This window comes from Macaca nemestrina, chromosome 4 (assembly GCF_043159975.1).
Source record: "Macaca nemestrina isolate mMacNem1 chromosome 4, mMacNem.hap1, whole genome shotgun sequence".
In the NCBI taxonomy this organism is placed as follows: domain Eukaryota; kingdom Metazoa; phylum Chordata; class Mammalia; order Primates; family Cercopithecidae; genus Macaca; species Macaca nemestrina.
Window position 1 is genome coordinate 56,728,029 of NC_092128.1, and position 18,060 is coordinate 56,746,088.

General features: G+C 40.7%; 1 protein-coding gene across 1 annotated transcript in view; it reads right to left on the reverse strand.

The window, feature by feature from the left end:
• GSA (gamma-secretase activating protein) overlaps positions 1 to 18,060 on the reverse strand; it is a 108,421-nt gene that overhangs the window by 72,978 nt on the left and 17,383 nt on the right. The window contains exons 4-6 of the mRNA XM_071093976.1: positions 12,736 to 12,805; positions 12,374 to 12,427; positions 3,687 to 3,775 (exon numbers count right to left, since the gene is read on the reverse strand). Coding sequence (XP_070950077.1) covers positions 3,687 to 3,775; positions 12,374 to 12,427; positions 12,736 to 12,805 — 213 coding nt within the window. The remainder of the gene's footprint in view (positions 1 to 3,686; positions 3,776 to 12,373; positions 12,428 to 12,735; positions 12,806 to 18,060) is intronic.

Below are 18,060 nucleotides of genomic sequence, written 5' to 3' on the forward strand. Positions count from 1 at the left end.
CAAAAGCAGACAGGCTTCAGACACAGCTCTACAAAAGCACTCAAGGTGATAACAAACAATTTGGGGAGGGCACAGAAGCATGGAATTTAATCAGTGTTAGTTTTCAATATTTAAGAAAGCAACCTGAGAGCACTGCTTTATTTTTTGAAAAAAGCCAAGAACATAAAACAATTTCTGGGCTATGTCCTAACAATTGGAAGGTCTGGATCTATCTATAAACATGCCTTTTAAATATTACTTGAAAAAGCAAGACAGTGAGTTATTATATTGAATCACATAATATACACACTACAGAACAAATGAAAATCCAGTGTTTGGTAAATGGATGCTTGTGGCTTAGGATGAAAATCCTAGTGACAGGATCTTACAACCAAGAGTATGGATGAGTTACTTCGGGAATCAGCAGATTATATTTACTTAGGAAAATTTACCTTCACAAATAAGGAGCTAGACTTAGAATGAATATTGGTCTTTGGAGGTCTGTAGTCTAGGTGTGTAGAGGGTGTGGAATTACCCACTGGAACTATCTTGAAGACACACCTCGTGCTGAAAGGGAACACTCAAAGGGTCCCGGATTGGGATCCAAGCCCCACCTGCCACTGTCCTCCTCTGTGTAGGTGGTCAAGACTACACATGCAGAGTTAGGGAAATGTGCTACTGGAAATCACCATGGATGTTTTTATAAGAAAAAGGAAATTGATCCCAGGGCAAGACCAACTCAATGGACAGTAGATGTCATTTCTCTAGAGGCAGGAGGGAGAAGGTGGGGATTTGCCACTGGGGTTTGGAGGAGTTTCTCTCTCCAGAGGCATAGACACAGGGGCAGGAGGCAGGGCTAGGGACTGAGATGGGTCCACAGAATGAGTACAAGTTTTACTTTATTTGGGTGGGGACCTTTCCTTTGGCCTACAGATGCTGTCCTGTTCCACGTACTTTTAACTTTTTTGTTTTGGTTTTTTTTTTTTTGAGATGGAGTTTTGCTCTGTTGCCCAGGCTGGAGTGCAAAGGCACAATCTTGGCTCACTGCAACCTCCGCCTCCCAGGTTCAAGCAATTCTCCCACCTCAGCCTTCTGAGTAGATGGGATTACAGTAGTGCACCACAATGCCTGGCTAATTTTTATATTTTTAGTAGAGATGGGGTTTCGCCATGTTGGCCAGGCTGGTCTCAAACTCCTGAGCTCTGGCAATCCGCCCTCCTTAGCCTCCCAAAGTGCTAGGATCATAGGCATGAGCCGCCGCACCCAGCCACTTTTTTTTTTAAACTGAGTTCACATAACATAAAATTTACCATTTTAACCACTTTAGTATATACAATTTCTGGTAGTTTTTAATATATTTGCAATGTATACAACCACTTGCTTTTAAAAACTTTTCCCCTTTCTATGTTCCAATTCCCTTTAGTTACCCCAATCCTTCAGTCATGTCTCCACCATCTATATGGCCCTAAGAAGATGCTGAGGAAGCCAAAGAACAGACCAGAAAAGGGAAGTGTGCTCTGTCCCCCAGCCGCCCCACACTGACGACAGTGTAGACAGAGTAGCTTCCTGAGGGTAGGGGAATGCAGCTTGGGAGCTTCAGGCTAGGCCATGTCTGGAATTGAGGAGTGACCCACAGTGCTGTCAGGAGTGGCTGGGAAATGTGCAGCTGAAAGGACTGGCTGACATGGGAGGACCCTGGGCAGACAGAGACAACCCTCTCCCCTAACCCACTGGAATAGGGAGGCCCATAGGCTGGAGGCTGGTAGTAGCTTGGGGGACAGAAAGGCAGACACTTTGAGTGGTGCAGATTGACTCCAGCTAGACCAAAAGAAATGATATTTTGACCCTGTAACAAAACGTGAAATTAGGCGAAAGGAAATTATGCTGTAGCACCGCATGAACACATACAGTTGATTCAAATTATTTGTAGTAGTTATGTTCTGTAACATCACCACAAATGCTGTATACTGAATACTGAACCATTGTTTCTACGGAAAATACAAAGGGAATTGATCACAATTCTGAAAGACACAGTCCCAAATGCCATATTCTAAATATTGAAATCCCAAAAGATCAAAATCCCAAAAATATAATTCTGGAAGATAATAATTTTAAAAATTATTTAAAAGATGTACTGATGGCCAGGTGCGGTGGCTCACGCCTGTAATCCCAGCACTTTCGGAGGCCGAGACGGGCGGATCACGAGGTCAGGAGATTGAGATCATCCTGGCTAACACTGCAAAACCCCGTCTCTACTAAAAATACAAAAATTAGCCGGGCACGGTGGCAGGCACCTGTAGCCCCAGCTACACGGGAGGCTGAGACAGGAGAATGGCATGAACCTGGGAGGTGGAGTTTGCAGTGAGTGGAGATCGTGCCACTGCACTCCAGCCTGGGAGACAGAGCGAGACTCTGTCTCAAAAAAAAAAAAAAAAAAAAAAAAAGATGTACTGACTTTTTTAAAAGAAGAATTATCTGAGAAGCAAAACACAAAAGAACACTTCATAGTCCACTGTATACAATAAAATAGGCAATAATAACATACACAGTTTTGAAGGTATAGACACTCGTGTATCCTAACTATCCTGTGATCATGACTTTTGGGACTTTAGACATCAGGGATTTTCACCTTTCAGGATTTCAACATTTAGGATTATGTTGTTCAGGATTGTCTTTTGGGATTATGATCCAAACCCAAACAAGGATAAATTCTTGGAAGCCTCTAGTCATAATATGTTTGTCAATAGATCAGTATATAACTTTGTTTTGTGTGTTTCTATTTAAAGACACTCCTTAACCTCATGGCCAACAGCACAGTAACTCATGCCTGAATGAAGCTTATCTGAAACACATATTTTCTCCCTAAGGCATCTGACAGTCTTCTTGCACTTAGGAACACTAGACAGTGCCTCAGCACTATGCCTGGAAGCCGTTTAAACAGTGAAATCTCCAGGAAAAAGCACAAAAGATGGAACTAGGCCATGAAAACAACCGTCATTTTAGTATGAGAGCTAAAACAAAAAAGGCAGGGCATCGCCATGTTCAACCTCAATTGCGAATGTGCATGTTGGGTGACAAATTCTTTCACCATTCAGCATATATCTGCAAATAACTGGCCAAGTACTATGAGTGTTTAATTTAGGCATTCCAAATAAATTTTAGGAATAGTAGAATTTGCAAATATGGAATCTCCAAATAATGAGGACTGACTATATCTATGCCATCTACACTATACATGCAGTTTCTGCATCAACTCATAAGGTTGATAAATTCAGGGATTAAGCCATTTAATCATAGATATTTAATCTGTCAACCATGTAAATACATTACACAGACCATTTTAAAGCTTCCCTTAAATGTGTTTAATAATTTATAATATTTGATATTTTACCATGAGAAAATATTAATTATATTTAATATTTGATATTTTATGAGAAAATATTCAATATTTGATATTTTATCATGAGAAAATATTACATTACTATGAAACAAATGATAGTATGACAGAGTTGGTGGAGCTAGCTTCGAGTTCTTAATTTCCATGCTTGCAAAGAAAGAGCAGATACTTCCAGTCGCAGTAGTCTACAAGACTGTTCTGAGGAGTAAATACGATAATGATAGAGTGAAAGTACTTTGTAAACCCCAATTCTTCCAGGCTGCATACCTTTTGATTAATGAGGTAAGTGATGAATAGCATGCTTACTTACCTGAACCCAAATATAGCTATCCACAGCCTTCAGAACCTTCACATTGTTAACAGGGTGGATTTCAACCAACAAAGTCAAGCACTTTGATCCTACAGAGAAAAGAAGGGTTTTAGTAACAAAGATTATAATATCACACATTATTTTTTCCAAAGCAAGAAGGAAGAGCAATTTCTGATAAATCCTACTACGGTGACTATAAACTATTAAACCATTCTATCATCCTAAAGTCCTGTGAGGAGACTGAAACTGTACACCTGTTCCTAGTTTTACTCTCTAGGATGTGTGGTAGCTCCAGGACCCCAAAAGAGCAATCAGCCTAGCAAAGGACCTGCCTTCCACATCCTCAGGAGCCCTGAAGAAGCTGCTTTTTATTATGAAAACCACAGGATACTCAAGAAATGCAAATGTGAAAAGGGAAGTCTTTGAACAGCCCTGGAAACAACAGTAGATACAAGGGAGACAAATTTCAGGTTATAATAATTTTGCATTTACAGAAAAGCATCACAATTAAAACACAAGCGGCCTCTGAAATCAAAGATCACTGTATATTACTTTGCACTCTCACCAGCAACGTGTAAAAGGGCCTAACAAACAGGTTTCTAATGGATATCATTTTTCCCAATTATCACAATTCTATGATTTGCAAAAGCAGACATATCTGAACTTTCCAAAAATATAAATATGTTAACTATTGTATAACTATTCTACCAGGGGAAAATAAAAGGTAATTTTCTTAAAGTTTGACTTTAAAGTTTGACACTTCTACAAATCCAAGAGGGACACAGAAAAGATCTCAAGGGAGAAATCAATATACACGGAGTGAAGAAGTTGTTTGCGCTCATTCCATGCCATTTTTAGCATAGCTCCACAAGCCCTCTAGGCTTTTAAGTCTAAATAAACACAGTGTGATTCTGTGTCACTCCAATTCGGCAGCACAATGGCAAATATTGTTTGTGTAGGAAAATAAAATGATTTCTGATACGTGAACATGTTAAGGCCGACAGTATCTATCAGTAGGACATAGGCTGGGTTTCCCTCGGGGACAGTGGTACAGCACTGATAATGACCCACTTATTTCTTCACTGTCACATCTAGCAAATGCCATAAAAGACAGCAATCAGGAGGAAGTCCATGGACACGGGCTTCCCCGCATGGAGTTACCAAAGATACCTAAATTTAGGTCAAGGTTCTCCCTCCCCCAAGATTAAACTGTAGAAAAGAAGGACTGGCCTTATATTTGAGCTTTTATTGAGATTCTAATATGATCCAGTGTCTCTCAGTGACTTCACTGTGAAAAATAACATACAATTTGGGGAGGGCACAGAAGCGTGGAATTTAATCAGTGTTAGTTTTCAATATTTAAGAAAGCAACCTGAGAGCACTGCTTTATTTTTTGAAAAAAACCAAGAATGTAAAACAATTTCTGCGCTATATCCTAACAATTGGAAGGTCTGGATCTATCTATAAACATGCCTTTTAAATATTACTTGAAAAAGCAAGACAGTGAGTTATTACATTGAATCACATAATATACACACTACAGAACAAATGAAAATCCAGTGTTTGGTAAATGGATGCTTGTGGCTTAGGATGAAAATCCTAGTGACAGATCTTACAACCAAGGGTATGGATGAGTTACTTTGGGAATCTGCTTGATGACTCAAAAAATGGCTCCAGGAATAAGAAAGACATTGGTGTCAAAGATATTTGTGAAGAAAAATAGAATAGAAATGCTCTGTTGAGCGGTGAGTATGAGGGGGAGAAAATGAATTTCTCTTATTGTTATTTTAAATGTATATGACTAAATTAGCATATTAAATAGTACAAGCTGACATTTTTTGACCTAAAAGTGTGTGTGTGTGTATGTGTATGTATGTATGTGTATATATAAATATATATATATATATATAATTTTTTTTAAATGAGATTGAGTCTCACTCTGTCACCCAGGCTGGAGTGCAGTGGCATGATCTCGGCTCACTGCAACCTTCGCCTCCTGGGTTCAAGCAATCCTCCTGCCTCAGCCTCCTGAGTAGCTAGGATTATAGGCATCCGCCACCACACTTGGCTAATTTTTTTGTATTTTTAGTAGAGATGTGGTTTCACCATGTTGGCCAGGCTGGTCTCGAACTCCTGACCTCGTGATCCGTCTGCCTCAGCCTCCCAAAGTGCTGAGATTACAGTTGTAAGCCACCGCACCAGGCCAAAAGTTTATGTATTTTAACTGGGTGGGGGGAGGGGGAACCTTTTGGGGGAGAAAGAGGAAATTTTCTCATTAGAAAAATAATCACAGCCGGGCATAGTGGCTCACACCTGAAATCCCAGCAATTTGGGAGGCTGAGGCAGGCAGATCATGAGGTTAGAATATTGAGACCATCCTGGCTAACACAGTGAAACGCTATCTCTACTAAAAATACCAAAAAAAAAAAAAAAATTAGCTGGGCATGGTGGCACACGCCTGTAGTCCCAGCTACTCGGGAGGCTAAGGCAGGAGAATCTCTTGAAACCAGGAGGCGGAAGTTGCAGTAAGCCAAGGTTGCGCCACTTCACTCCAGCCTGGTGACAGAGCGAGACTCCATCTAAACAAACAAAAAAATTAGCTGGGCGTGGTGGCACGTATCTGTAGCTACTCGGGAGGCTGAGGCAGGAGAATCACTTGAACCCAGGAAGCGCAAGTTGCAGTGAGCTGAGATCGCGCCACTGCACTCCAGCCTGGGCGACAGACAAGGCTCCGTCTCAAAAAAAAGAAAAGAAAAAAAAGAAAAAGAATCACCATATATTTGGTCTTTTTTTTTTTTTTAAGCAGGAATTTGTACCCAAATGAGATAGCCAGCTATTAGCTAGATTTTCTTATCTTTAAAATGGGAAGATCTTTCAAGGCAAAAAAAATCTTTCTACACTAATTTTTCCCTTCTGGAGTACAACCTAGACATTTGACTAATATTACTAGCCTAATAAGAGTAAACCTTTGTAGATAGGTTTGCAACATACCTTGTGCTCTTGATAACATACCATGTGCTTTCACAGTGAGAAAGGAAGCATTGTGAATTAAGATTCTAGAGACATCAGTTCTAGTTTCAGTTCTGCATTATCCTGGTATTTACTTCACAGCAAATCACCAAGCTTTCCTAGGCCTCAATGCCTCATTATTAAACATAATAAAACATGTGGGGCAAGGTGCTCATACCTGTAATTCCAACACTTTTGGAGGCCAAGGCAGGAGGATCACTTGAGGCCAGGAGTTTGAGACCCACCTGGGCAACATAGTGAAACCCCATCTCTACAAAAAAATGAAAAAAATATTAAGAACTAGCTGGGCATGGTGGTGTGTGCCTGTAGACCCAGCTACTCAGAATGTTGAGGTAGAAAGATCACTTGGGCCAGGGAGTTCGAGGCTGCAGTGAGCCATAAGAGTGTCAGTGCACCCCAGCCTGGGCAACAGGGCAAGACCCTGTCTCAAAAATAATAATCAGAATAAAATGAAAGACCAAAGAACCAGATTACTTCTACAATCCCTTTCAGCCATAAAATCCCATTATTCTATGAGGTGCTAAATTAAGAATTTTGATGGCCGGGAGAGGTGGCTCACACCTGTAATCCCAGCACTTTGGGAGGCCGAGGCAGGTGGATCACCTGAGGTCAGGAGTTCAAGACTAGCCTGGCCAACACAGGGAAACCCTGTCTCTACTAAAAATACAAAAATTAGCCAGGCATGGTGGTGGATGCCTGTGGTGCCGGCTACTCAGGAGGCTGAGGCAGGAGAATTGCTTGAACCTGGGAGGCGGAGGTTGCAGCGAGCCTAGATCGCACCATTGCACTCCAGCCTGGGCAACAGAGCAAGACTCCATCTCAGAAAAAAAAAAAAAAAGAATTTTAAGAATCAAGATATCAGTGGAGACTGGACACAATGGCTCACACCTATAATCCTAACATGTTGGGTGGCTGAAGTGGGCAGATTGCCTGAGCTCAGGAGTTCAAGACCAGCCTGTCCATCCCCTCTCTGCTGAAAACACAAAAAATTAGCCAGGCATGGTGGTGCACACTTGTAATCCCAGCTATTCAGGAGACTGAGGCGGGAGTATCATTTGAACACAGGAGGCGGAGGTTGCAGTGAGCCGAGATCATGACACTGCACTCCAGCCTGGGTGACAGAGCAAGGCACTGTCTCAAAAAAAAAAAAAAAAAAAAAAAAAAAAAAAAAGATTATCAGTGGAGACTGGGAGACCATCACTGAAGGGGAAGACAGGACCAGGCAATGTCTGGATACCACAAGGAGAGACAACAGGATCAGGCAGAGGGATAGACATGACATGAGGAGAACGGAGGTGAGCCAAAGACCGTGGTGTGATCCAGGCACACGCTGTGAAATGGTGACAAAGATGGAAGAGTTCAGTATGGCCTGGTTCTGAAGGAGCTCTGGTTATTCAAGCTCTTGAACCAAATCACAGCTTCACAGAGCGTCTGTGACACTTGACTGTCTATGATGGTGAGAGGGAGCTCTGGAAAATCTCAGTAGCAATGGGGCCCCTGACCCATGTGGTCACCCCAATTGCTGCCCAGTGAGGATCTGCTGTGACTTGTAGCAAATGCAACTCCACAGGGGAGGATGAAGGGGACAGCCAGAACCTGGTTTGCTATGGAAGGCTATTTTCTCAGTAAAATATTAACTCTGCCATCTCTACAGCCAAGAAAAGGAACACTACTGATTAAAAAAAAGAAAAAAAACTGCACTGTAAAGTATGTGGATCAAAGAAGCCTGTTTACATAAAAGATGGTGCAATTTGTCTCATCTACTGTGGAAAAATCTCATTTTAAGCAACAGTGTTAAACCCCACCTGAGACAAACCACATCTTATAATCTAATGGCTTGTAAGGCCATTTGATGGACAGACAAAATAACCTTTCCAAATATTCATTCAAATAAAATATTCTAATAAATCCTATAGTGCTTTCTGATTACATCATCTGAAATCTTTACTGAACAAAATGAAATCTTCCCATGATGAGCAATATCTATCATATACTGATGACTCCTAAATGTGTCTCTCCAGCCCCGACCTCTTACCTGGCCTTCTGACTCATCTCCAAACTCCACCTCACAGCTCCACTGGGATGTCTATTAGGCATGTCAAACCGAGCAAGTCCAAATGAAACTCTTCTTTCCTGCCCCTCCCATGCATACATACACACCCACATGCCCTTCTACCTGTTCTAGCCAAAAAACCTTACAGTGAGTCACCCTTGACTTGTCTCTTTTTCTCATATTCCCATCAAATCCGGCAGCATGCATGTGTGTGTGTGTGTGTGTGTGTGCGCGTGTGTGTGTGTGTGCGTGTATACATATATATACATATATATATATATATATATTTTTTTTTTTTTTTGAGATGGAGTCTTACTCCATCACCCAGGCTGGAGTACAGTGGTGTGATCTCTGCTCACTGCAACCTTTATTTCCTGGGATCAAGCAATTATCCTGCCTCAGCTTCCCTAGTAGCTGGGATTACAGGTATGTGCCACCACACCTGGCTAATTTTTGTATTTTTAGTAGAGACAGGGTTTCGCCATGTTGGCCAGGCTGGTCTCAAACTCCTGACCTCAGGTGATCCACCTGCCTCAGCCTCCCAAAGTGCTAGGATTACAGGCGTGAGCCACTGTGCCTGGCCAAGCAGCCAATCTTGAAAAGTTGAGAATACATCCAAACACAGTCACTTAGCCCTTGCTCCATTTCACCAGTCCAAGCCATTAGATTATAATAGTTCTCCCCTTGCCCTGCTGCAGTCCATCTTCCACACAGCAGCTACAGCAATCCTTTTATGAAGCAAGTTAGATCACGCCCCTGCTCAATATGCATATCGCTTCCCATTTTACTATGAATGAGGGCCACAATCTTTACAATGGCCTCCTTGGGTCTATGCGATCTGTCTGCACCTCACCTCCTTTTTCCTTTGCCCTCAGTTCCTATCACTCTGCCCCTTGTTCACTCCACTTGTCTCACTGACCTCCTCACTATCCTTGAACAGTGAGTCTACTAAGTATAGTCTGTGATGACTGTTTAATCTTCCAGAAATGTGCTTTCCCCATAGCCTCATGCTTGTTCCCTCCCCACCTTCAGGTCTCTGTTTAAACACTCCCCTAATGGCCTTTCCTAGTATCCTTCCCCAAATAAATTAATTGCACTCAAATCTCTGCTTCAGACACAGTGTATGGGGAAATTCACACTCAGATAAGAACTTATCTCAGGCAGCAATATAACTCTAGGATCACTCTAGCCAGGGTTGGCATAAGGGACTGGGAAGAATGAAACAGGGAAGAAAAGTATACCAGTAAATGGGGCATTATCAAATTAGTGACCACCTTGGATTTTAAGCTGCTTGGAGTGCACCTCACAATTACCCACTTTGGAGACAGAAAGGAAGATCATTTATCTTTCAGCTCCTTGCCACCATTGGTCATGGATTATTCTCCTGGGCATCATGCCCAACCATACTTCCAAGCTGTACGTGTGTAGGCAGTAAATAGATTTTCCCAAGCGCCCTGGGCAGAAAGCAAGACACAGGTAGGGCAGCTGAGGCGAGGCACTGTCAGACTACACCTAGGCAGAGCTGGCCAACATGGTAAAGTTTTGAGGTATCCAATACAACAACTAATAATGTTCATTGCACTGTTTTTAAAGATGCAAGCAGATAATCTCACTATAAGTGCATCAAACTTACAAGACTGAGCAAGCATCCCTGAATAGACTTTAATGTTGTAATCAAGTAAAGTTTAAAATTGGCCTGAAAGTAAATGTTATATTCTACATAATCATAAATGACCACTGTTCTGTGTGACAGTCAGGCATATATGGTGCACAATAGATAGATGTAAAAATATAGTTACTACTCAGTTTCCCAACATAATAAAGAATTTTTAAGGCCAAAAAAATAAGGCTCAAGAAGAACTGGGAGGCACAGGAGCCAACCCAAGGTTCTATACAGAGACCCACCCTCACCACCTCCAGGAACACAGCAGCTAGGCCTCTCCTCTTCTTGGAGAAAGGGGTCTATTAGCCCAAAGGTCAGGGCCATATCCTGGGGTTCTGCCCATACCCTTGTTTTAAGGGTCAGCACACCAATGTGCCAGATCATATTTTACTTAACCCATTCCAGTTCCGTCTCCTCTGAAGCAAGCCCTGTGCTTAATTCTAAAAGGAGCAGAGAGTGCTGACAGTACTGGGAAAAGGAGGACATGGCACTGAAGAAGGAAGGGGTTGTTGTTCTCAGTATATCATGGCAAGAGGAGGGTAAGGATGAGCAATACAAATTATGAGATTTCAGGTGAGCCTCCCGCCCACCAAATAAAACAATTTTACTGAGGCCCCCAAGAAGTCCCATCCAGACTCAGCTCTGGGGAAATGTGTGTCATAAGAAGCCCAGGAGTGCCTCACAAGCCTCATGTGGAAAGTAAGTACAAAGGGTTTTTCCATCACATGCAATGACAGGAAAATCCATCTGAGTGGTAACTATGCTAACAAAAGAAGTAATTTAAGAAGGAATTTAAGCGTCAAATAAACAGAACAGATGGAAAGCACCTGGGAGCAGAATAGTACGAGATTGATAGGAGACCCACTAGGCCAGCAGTTGACCAATGGTAGTCACAGGCTGGCTCCAGCCCACAGGTGGTTACTATTGTCCCAAGTAGCATTTTTAAATATATTCAAGCCAACATTTACAAATTCGATCTTTACAAAAAGCTCCAGACTTCCATTGATAAATTGAAAAGCCAGTTCCACTGGACTTGCTAGTGACAACAAAAAGCTAGAGCTGAGTAGTGGCTCCCCCTCTTGAAAGTCCCCCACGGGGCATCCCCACCCCACTACTAGTCCCTATAGCTCTTGAACTTTTTTTTTTCCATTAAATAAAAAAAAAATATTTCTTGGTTTCTATGTTAAAAATGGGAAAAAAAACAAAAACAAAAAAACACAAAGACATTCTGCTGGTCACTTGATTTTTTTTCTTACATTCAATCTACTTCACATATTTACATGGTCTCTCTGGCCAATGTATGCATTTGCAGTTGAAACCCTAGACCAGACTGAAAGCCCCATGAGGGTAGATGCTATACCTCTCTTACACACCATTGTATCCCCAGCACCATGCATAGTGTCTGACCCACAGCAGGCACTCAATACTGTTGAGTTATAGACAGAGGGATGACTTACAGCACTTTTTAAAAGGTGGTGGGGAGGGGCCAGGGAGCATCACACAGCTACAAAACTATAAAGTGGGCCTTGGCAAATGAGCAGAATTGATCTTCAGTATTGGTATACTACTTACAATGTGTTAGGTACTAATCGATACTTAACCAGATATAAGAAAAGATGCATTCTTGACTTTCCCAATCTTTTACACCAACATCTGACCATAGGTTTCTACTTCAGCATTTATTTAGCCTGCAGGTAATAATTACCATCTTAATACTTCTGTTAAATCACTGTTAGATCATTGTCTGTACTTTTCTGTTTGCTTGAAAAAAATATATATTTTTTAGAAGTCTTGTTCATGCTTGACATGACCTTTGTCTTTTATTCTGAGATACAATAAGGCTATTTCTAAAGATGCTTGAAATCTTATTTAGTAGTATAATAAATCATCTACCAATAACCTTCATCTACCCATAGGTACTAAAAAGTGTAATTTCATTACCTGGTTGAAGTTCGTTCCTTTTTCCTTCTTTAGTAGACTGAACTAAACTTGCAGCTAATGGAAAAAGAAAAAAAAATTCCATTAGCAATTGATCCATATGGTGGCTTGTTAAAGCTTACCATTTTATACCTCAAATAGATGAGGGCTCAAAGAGATATGTCAATGGAAGATAAGGGCAGAACACAAAGCATTCTTTTTTGTAGGTATACCCTCCATATTCTTTATTTCAAACTTAACTTGTCAAGAACATTTCTTTCTCAGAAAATCATTGTTATAGAATAATACTGAAAAAATCTAATACTTTGAAACTCTTAAAAGATGTAGTTCAGTTCTTGACATGTAGCAGTAAGAGCTCAACTTACCAAGCAAAGTTCTTTCACTGTTGACAGAGCAACTGAAAACTTGCAAGTCTTTCTCAAAGGTATATAGAAGCTATTAAAACAAAAGTATTTTTTAGTTTGAAGTTTCATACATTAAACAACAATTATATGAACATAAATTCCCATTGAGCTCTGTGCTAAGTATTACCGGGGCAAAATATTTCAGTAAAGAATGAAACTAATTTAGCTATGCTGACACATTCCAGACTACTCTTTACCAAAAAAAAAGTTTGCTATTGTAAGCCATGTTTGGCACTGATATTTAGCCATGAGACAACCAAGTATAGTGGTTAAGAGCATAGACGCTGGAGCCCAGCAAGAACCAGGTTCAAATCCTGACTCTGTCACTTGCTAGCTGTATGACCTTGGATAAATTATTCAGCTTCTCTATCCCGCCATCAGTAAAACACATCTACTCTAGGATTGTTAGGAGGATCAAGTGAGATCATCTCTATGAAGCACTTAGTGCAATAAGCACTCAAATGTTAGCTATTGTAATTACTGAGGTAATTAATTACAAAATAATCATTAGTTTTCTTAGCCACTGTCACAAGTGCATCTCCCATAGGCCTTTCATATTTAGAGGACCGGGAAGGTAGTCTTCTTTAATTTTTTTCCTTGTTGTTGTTTAAAATGTTCCAAATGTTGCAAGATTCCATTTTCTTGAATATTAAAGAAAATGAAAATGCCCATGTAGGAGGACGTGATGTGGAGATTGAGGAACTAGAGAACACCAGTTCTATTAGGCAGGCTGTCTTAAAGAACACCCAGAGGATAAGGGAAAGAGACAGTCTTAGATCTCAGAAGACAACAGCCTAAGAGAAACAGTAAATAGTATAAGTATTAAGAAGGTTACTAGTACCTGCACCCTAAAAAAGTATCGAGAACACACAAGACCCCCATAGCTAGAAGTCGATGGGAAAAGCTAGCAATGCTAGGGGACAACTGATTACGGAAAGTGAACTTCCAGTTAATCAGGTACTGAATTCATGTGAGAATTTTTGGTTTCCTTTGACTCTTGCTCTAACTGAGGAATTCTAAATTATTACTAAGAAGAATCTAATTCTAAATTATTACTAAGAAGAATGGGTACATACACATAATTTTTAATGTGTTATCTTTTAATTACAAAGATAACATAAGTATAGTCTCAATGTTTAAAAGATGGAAACGCTATCAAATAAAAAGTCAAAGCCAGACTGGACAACATGACAAAATCCTATCTCTAAAAAAGTTTTTTTAAAAATATGTCAGGCATGGTGGTATGCCTGTAGTCCTAGCTATTTGGGAGGCTGAGATAGGAGGATCACTTGAGCCCAGGAGGTCAAGACTGCTATAAGCCATGATTGTGTCACTGCACTCCAGCCCAAGTGACAGAGGGAGACCCTGTCTCAAACAAAAATAAAAGGTCAAAAGAAATAGCAGTCCTTCATACTCAGCCACTCCCAACTCTCTTCCAAAAGGAAGCACGTTTATAAATTGTCTATATTTATGCACTTATGTTACACAGTTACATTGCAAGTTTTTAAAAAACATAAATGGAATGTATTAAATGTATTATTCTGACAACTTGCTTTTTTCATGTAACAACATGTTTTGGAGAGCCTTCTGTACCAGTACAGAAGTCTTAATCCTTTAATAGCTGTATCAATTTCCAAAACTTACTGATGGGCATTTAGTATGCCTCCTACATTTAGGTAATATAATAATCCAATGAACCTTTTACATAAACCTGTGTGAATCTGTGCAGATATTTCTGTAGAATCAAAACCTCAAAGTGGAATTTCTAGGTCAATAGGTGTGCAAGTATCAGAAGTCTTTAACTCCAAGCATCAAAAAATCTTCCCCAATCTAGCTTAGGCAAAAAGACAATTAGTGGCTCATGAAATTGAACAGAATGGGGTGTTACTTCAGTATTGGCTTGATCTAGAGCTGGAAATACCCATTCTCCTAGCTTTCTGGGTTCAATACATTTGTCAGTCTCCACACAATAGAGCTCCAAGTTCTATTCCCCAAAGTCACAGCAATTCCAACCCAGTGAATTCACTTATCACCAAATCCAATGGAAAAGAGAAGAATCCATGTCCCAAATTCCCAGCAAAGTATTCTCTTTTATCCAACCAGTTTAGGTCATGTTCACTCTTGTATGCACTACCAGGGAAGTCCTACATGACAGAAGGTGGGAGAAAGAGGTGGAAGAGGGTGAGGAAGGAAAGCTATTGGCACTGTGCTTATGCTTATCCCATTACTTATGCTAATGGGAAGCATAAGTAATACATTGCTTCTCTTTTGCCGATTCCAGGGTAAGACCATTAACTCAAAACTAGAGGTGGGGCGGGGCAAAGTGGAGTCAACCCACTTATCCCTATTGCTCCCACCAAGTACAGTTTTAAAACCCTGGACATATATTTTTTTAAGTTTCAAAGACGACTCTGAAATGCAGAGAGAAGGCAGCAGACTCTTTAGGGACCCCAGATCCTGATGAATGACATAGTGGCGAGTTCCCTGGGTTTTCCTTTTGTGTCATACAGCCTAGACTCGGAGCTAAAGGGGTGAAAACAACAGAAATACTGATGGGAGCAGACAAAAACACACACACATCCATGCTTTCTAGCCAAAGGAACTGGAAAGGGGAAACATAGCAAGAGAGAAACTTTTTATTATAACCACCCTAACTGCAGCTAAACACCACGAAAGTAAATGAAACCCCACTCCCATCTCTATCAGCAAAGTCTGCATGGGGAGCTTAGACTCCCACCTTTGCCCAGCTATAACAAGGCACCCTTCCCCCTTCTGCAAGATGAGTATCAAAGAAGACCAAAAAGGAAATCAGAACTTTCATCCATTCCCAGTGTTAAATAAGCCTTCCCCCACTAAAAGTGCCAGAAAAGCCACATGGATCCTGGACTCCCACCCAGACTCCAGTAGTAAAGAAGTCCCTTTCTACCTCCTCACTGGGATGGTGTCTGAGGTGGCTGAATGGGAAGCCAGAACTTTCACTACCACCCAGTGATAATGAGGCCTTCACCTACCTTTCCCCCATCCTGCTCCTCTGCAGTGGTATCAGTGGAGGCCAAGTGGGGAGACTGAAATCCCATTTCTGTCTGGCCATAACAAGACACTTCTCTCCACTAGGGTATCCAAGTAGGCCAAGTGGGGAACCTGGACCTTCACCTGGCACAACCTAGCAGTAGTAGGTTGTACCACCAACCCCACTAATTCCCCAACAGGTAAATTATCAGAGGTGGCATGCTAAAGAGAAGACTTAAATAAGATCCAGAGTTCCATAATGTAGTCCTCAAAATGTTTAGCATACAATAGAAAATCTCATGTCATACCAAGAACCAGGAAAATCTCAAACTGAATGAGAAAACAATAGGTACAAGCACTGAGATAACAAAGATATTGGGATTTTCTGACAAAGATTTTAAAAATGGTCATAAAAATGCTTCAATAACTAATAACAAGTATGCTCGAAACAAATGAAAAAAGTCTCAGCAAGAAATGGAATATGTAAAGAAAAATACAAATGGAAATTTCACAGCTGAAAAATACAATTACCAATTTTTTTTTTTAGGCTCAACAACATAGTGGAGAGGACATAAGAATCAGTGAACTTGAAAACAATAGAAGTTACCTAATTTAAATGATAGAAAACCGAAAAATAAAAGAAACAGAACCTCAGAGATCCGTGAGACTATAACAAAAGATCTACCATTCTTGTAATCAGAGTCCACAAAAAGCGAAGAGAAACAGATTGGAACATTAAGAAAAAATATTTGAAGAAATATTGGCTAATGACTAAAAATGTCCCAAATTTGGCAAGAAACTACAGATTCAATAAGTGGAGTGAACCTCAAACAGGGAAAATCCAAACAAATCCATACCAAGACACAGCATAATCAAACTTCAGAAAACTAAGGAGAAAGAAAAAATTTTTTTCAAAAACGGCAAAGAAAAAAAGTGACATCTAATGGGGGGAAAAATTCAAAAGACAGCAGATTTCTCATGAGAAACCAGAGAACCCAGAAGGAAATGGCACGTTTTTCAAGAGAGGAACAAAAAGAACTATGAATCCTGAATTCTACACTTGGCAAAATTATCCTTCAGTAATGAAAGGAAAAAAAAGACATTCTCAGATGAAGAAAACTATGAGAACTTGTCATCAGCATACTTACCCTAAAAAAAATGGCTAAAAAAAGTTCTTGAAAGAGAAAAGAAATGATAAAAGGAATGTTAGAACATCAGAAAGAACCATGGAAAAAGCAAATATACAGGTAAACACAATAGACTTTCCTTCTCCTCTTGTGTTTTCTAAATTACGTTCGACAATCGGGGCAAAAAGTATAACATTGCCTGATGTGGATCTTAAAGAATGTATAGGAAATATCAAAGACAAAAACACGGGAAGGCAAAGAGACTTAAAAGGAGATAAGAGTTCTACACTTCATGGCCGGGCGCGGTGGCTCAAGCCTGTAATCCCAGCACTTTGGGAGGCCGAGGCGGGCAGATCACAAGGTCAGGAGATCGAGACCACAGTGAAACCCCGTCTCTACTAAAAATACAAAAAATTAGCCGGGCGCGGTGGCGGGCGCCTGTAGTCCCAGCTACTCAGGAGGCTGAGGCAGGAGAATGGCGGGAACCCGGGAGGCGGAGCTTGCAGTGAGCCGAGATCGCGCCACTGCACTCCAGCCTGGGCAACAGCGTGAGACTCCGTCTCAAAAAAAAAAAAAAAATAGTTCTACACTTCATTTGAACTGGTAAAATTTCAACACCAATAGATCTTGTGGTGACGGAATAACTCTTTCTTGATTGCAGTGATAATTACAGGAATCTACACAAGTGATGAAATGGCATAGAACTATATGCACACATTCTGCTGACATTAATTTATTGGTTTTAATATATTATCCTATAGTTACACAAGGGATGTAACAATTGAGAGAAACTGAGTGAAGAGTACACAGGACATTGCTGTACTTGTTTTTCAAATTTAAAAACTAAAAACTTTTAGAGAAGGATGGGTAAGCATTAAGACTGAGAAACCATTATCCCATCCTGAAGCTTAATTACCAAGAGAAAGACTTTTTTTTCCTCTTGATGGCACCATCTTTCTCACGGTGGCACCTTTGCAAGGAAAAATATAGTGCTTGAAAAGAATTTTAGGCTGGGTGTGGTGGCTCACACAGTAATCTCAGCACTTTGGAGGCTGAGGCAGGCAGATCACGAGCTCAGCACTTTGGAGGCTGAGGCAGGCAGATCACTGGCCAAAATGGTGAAACCCTATCTCTACTAAAACAACAACAA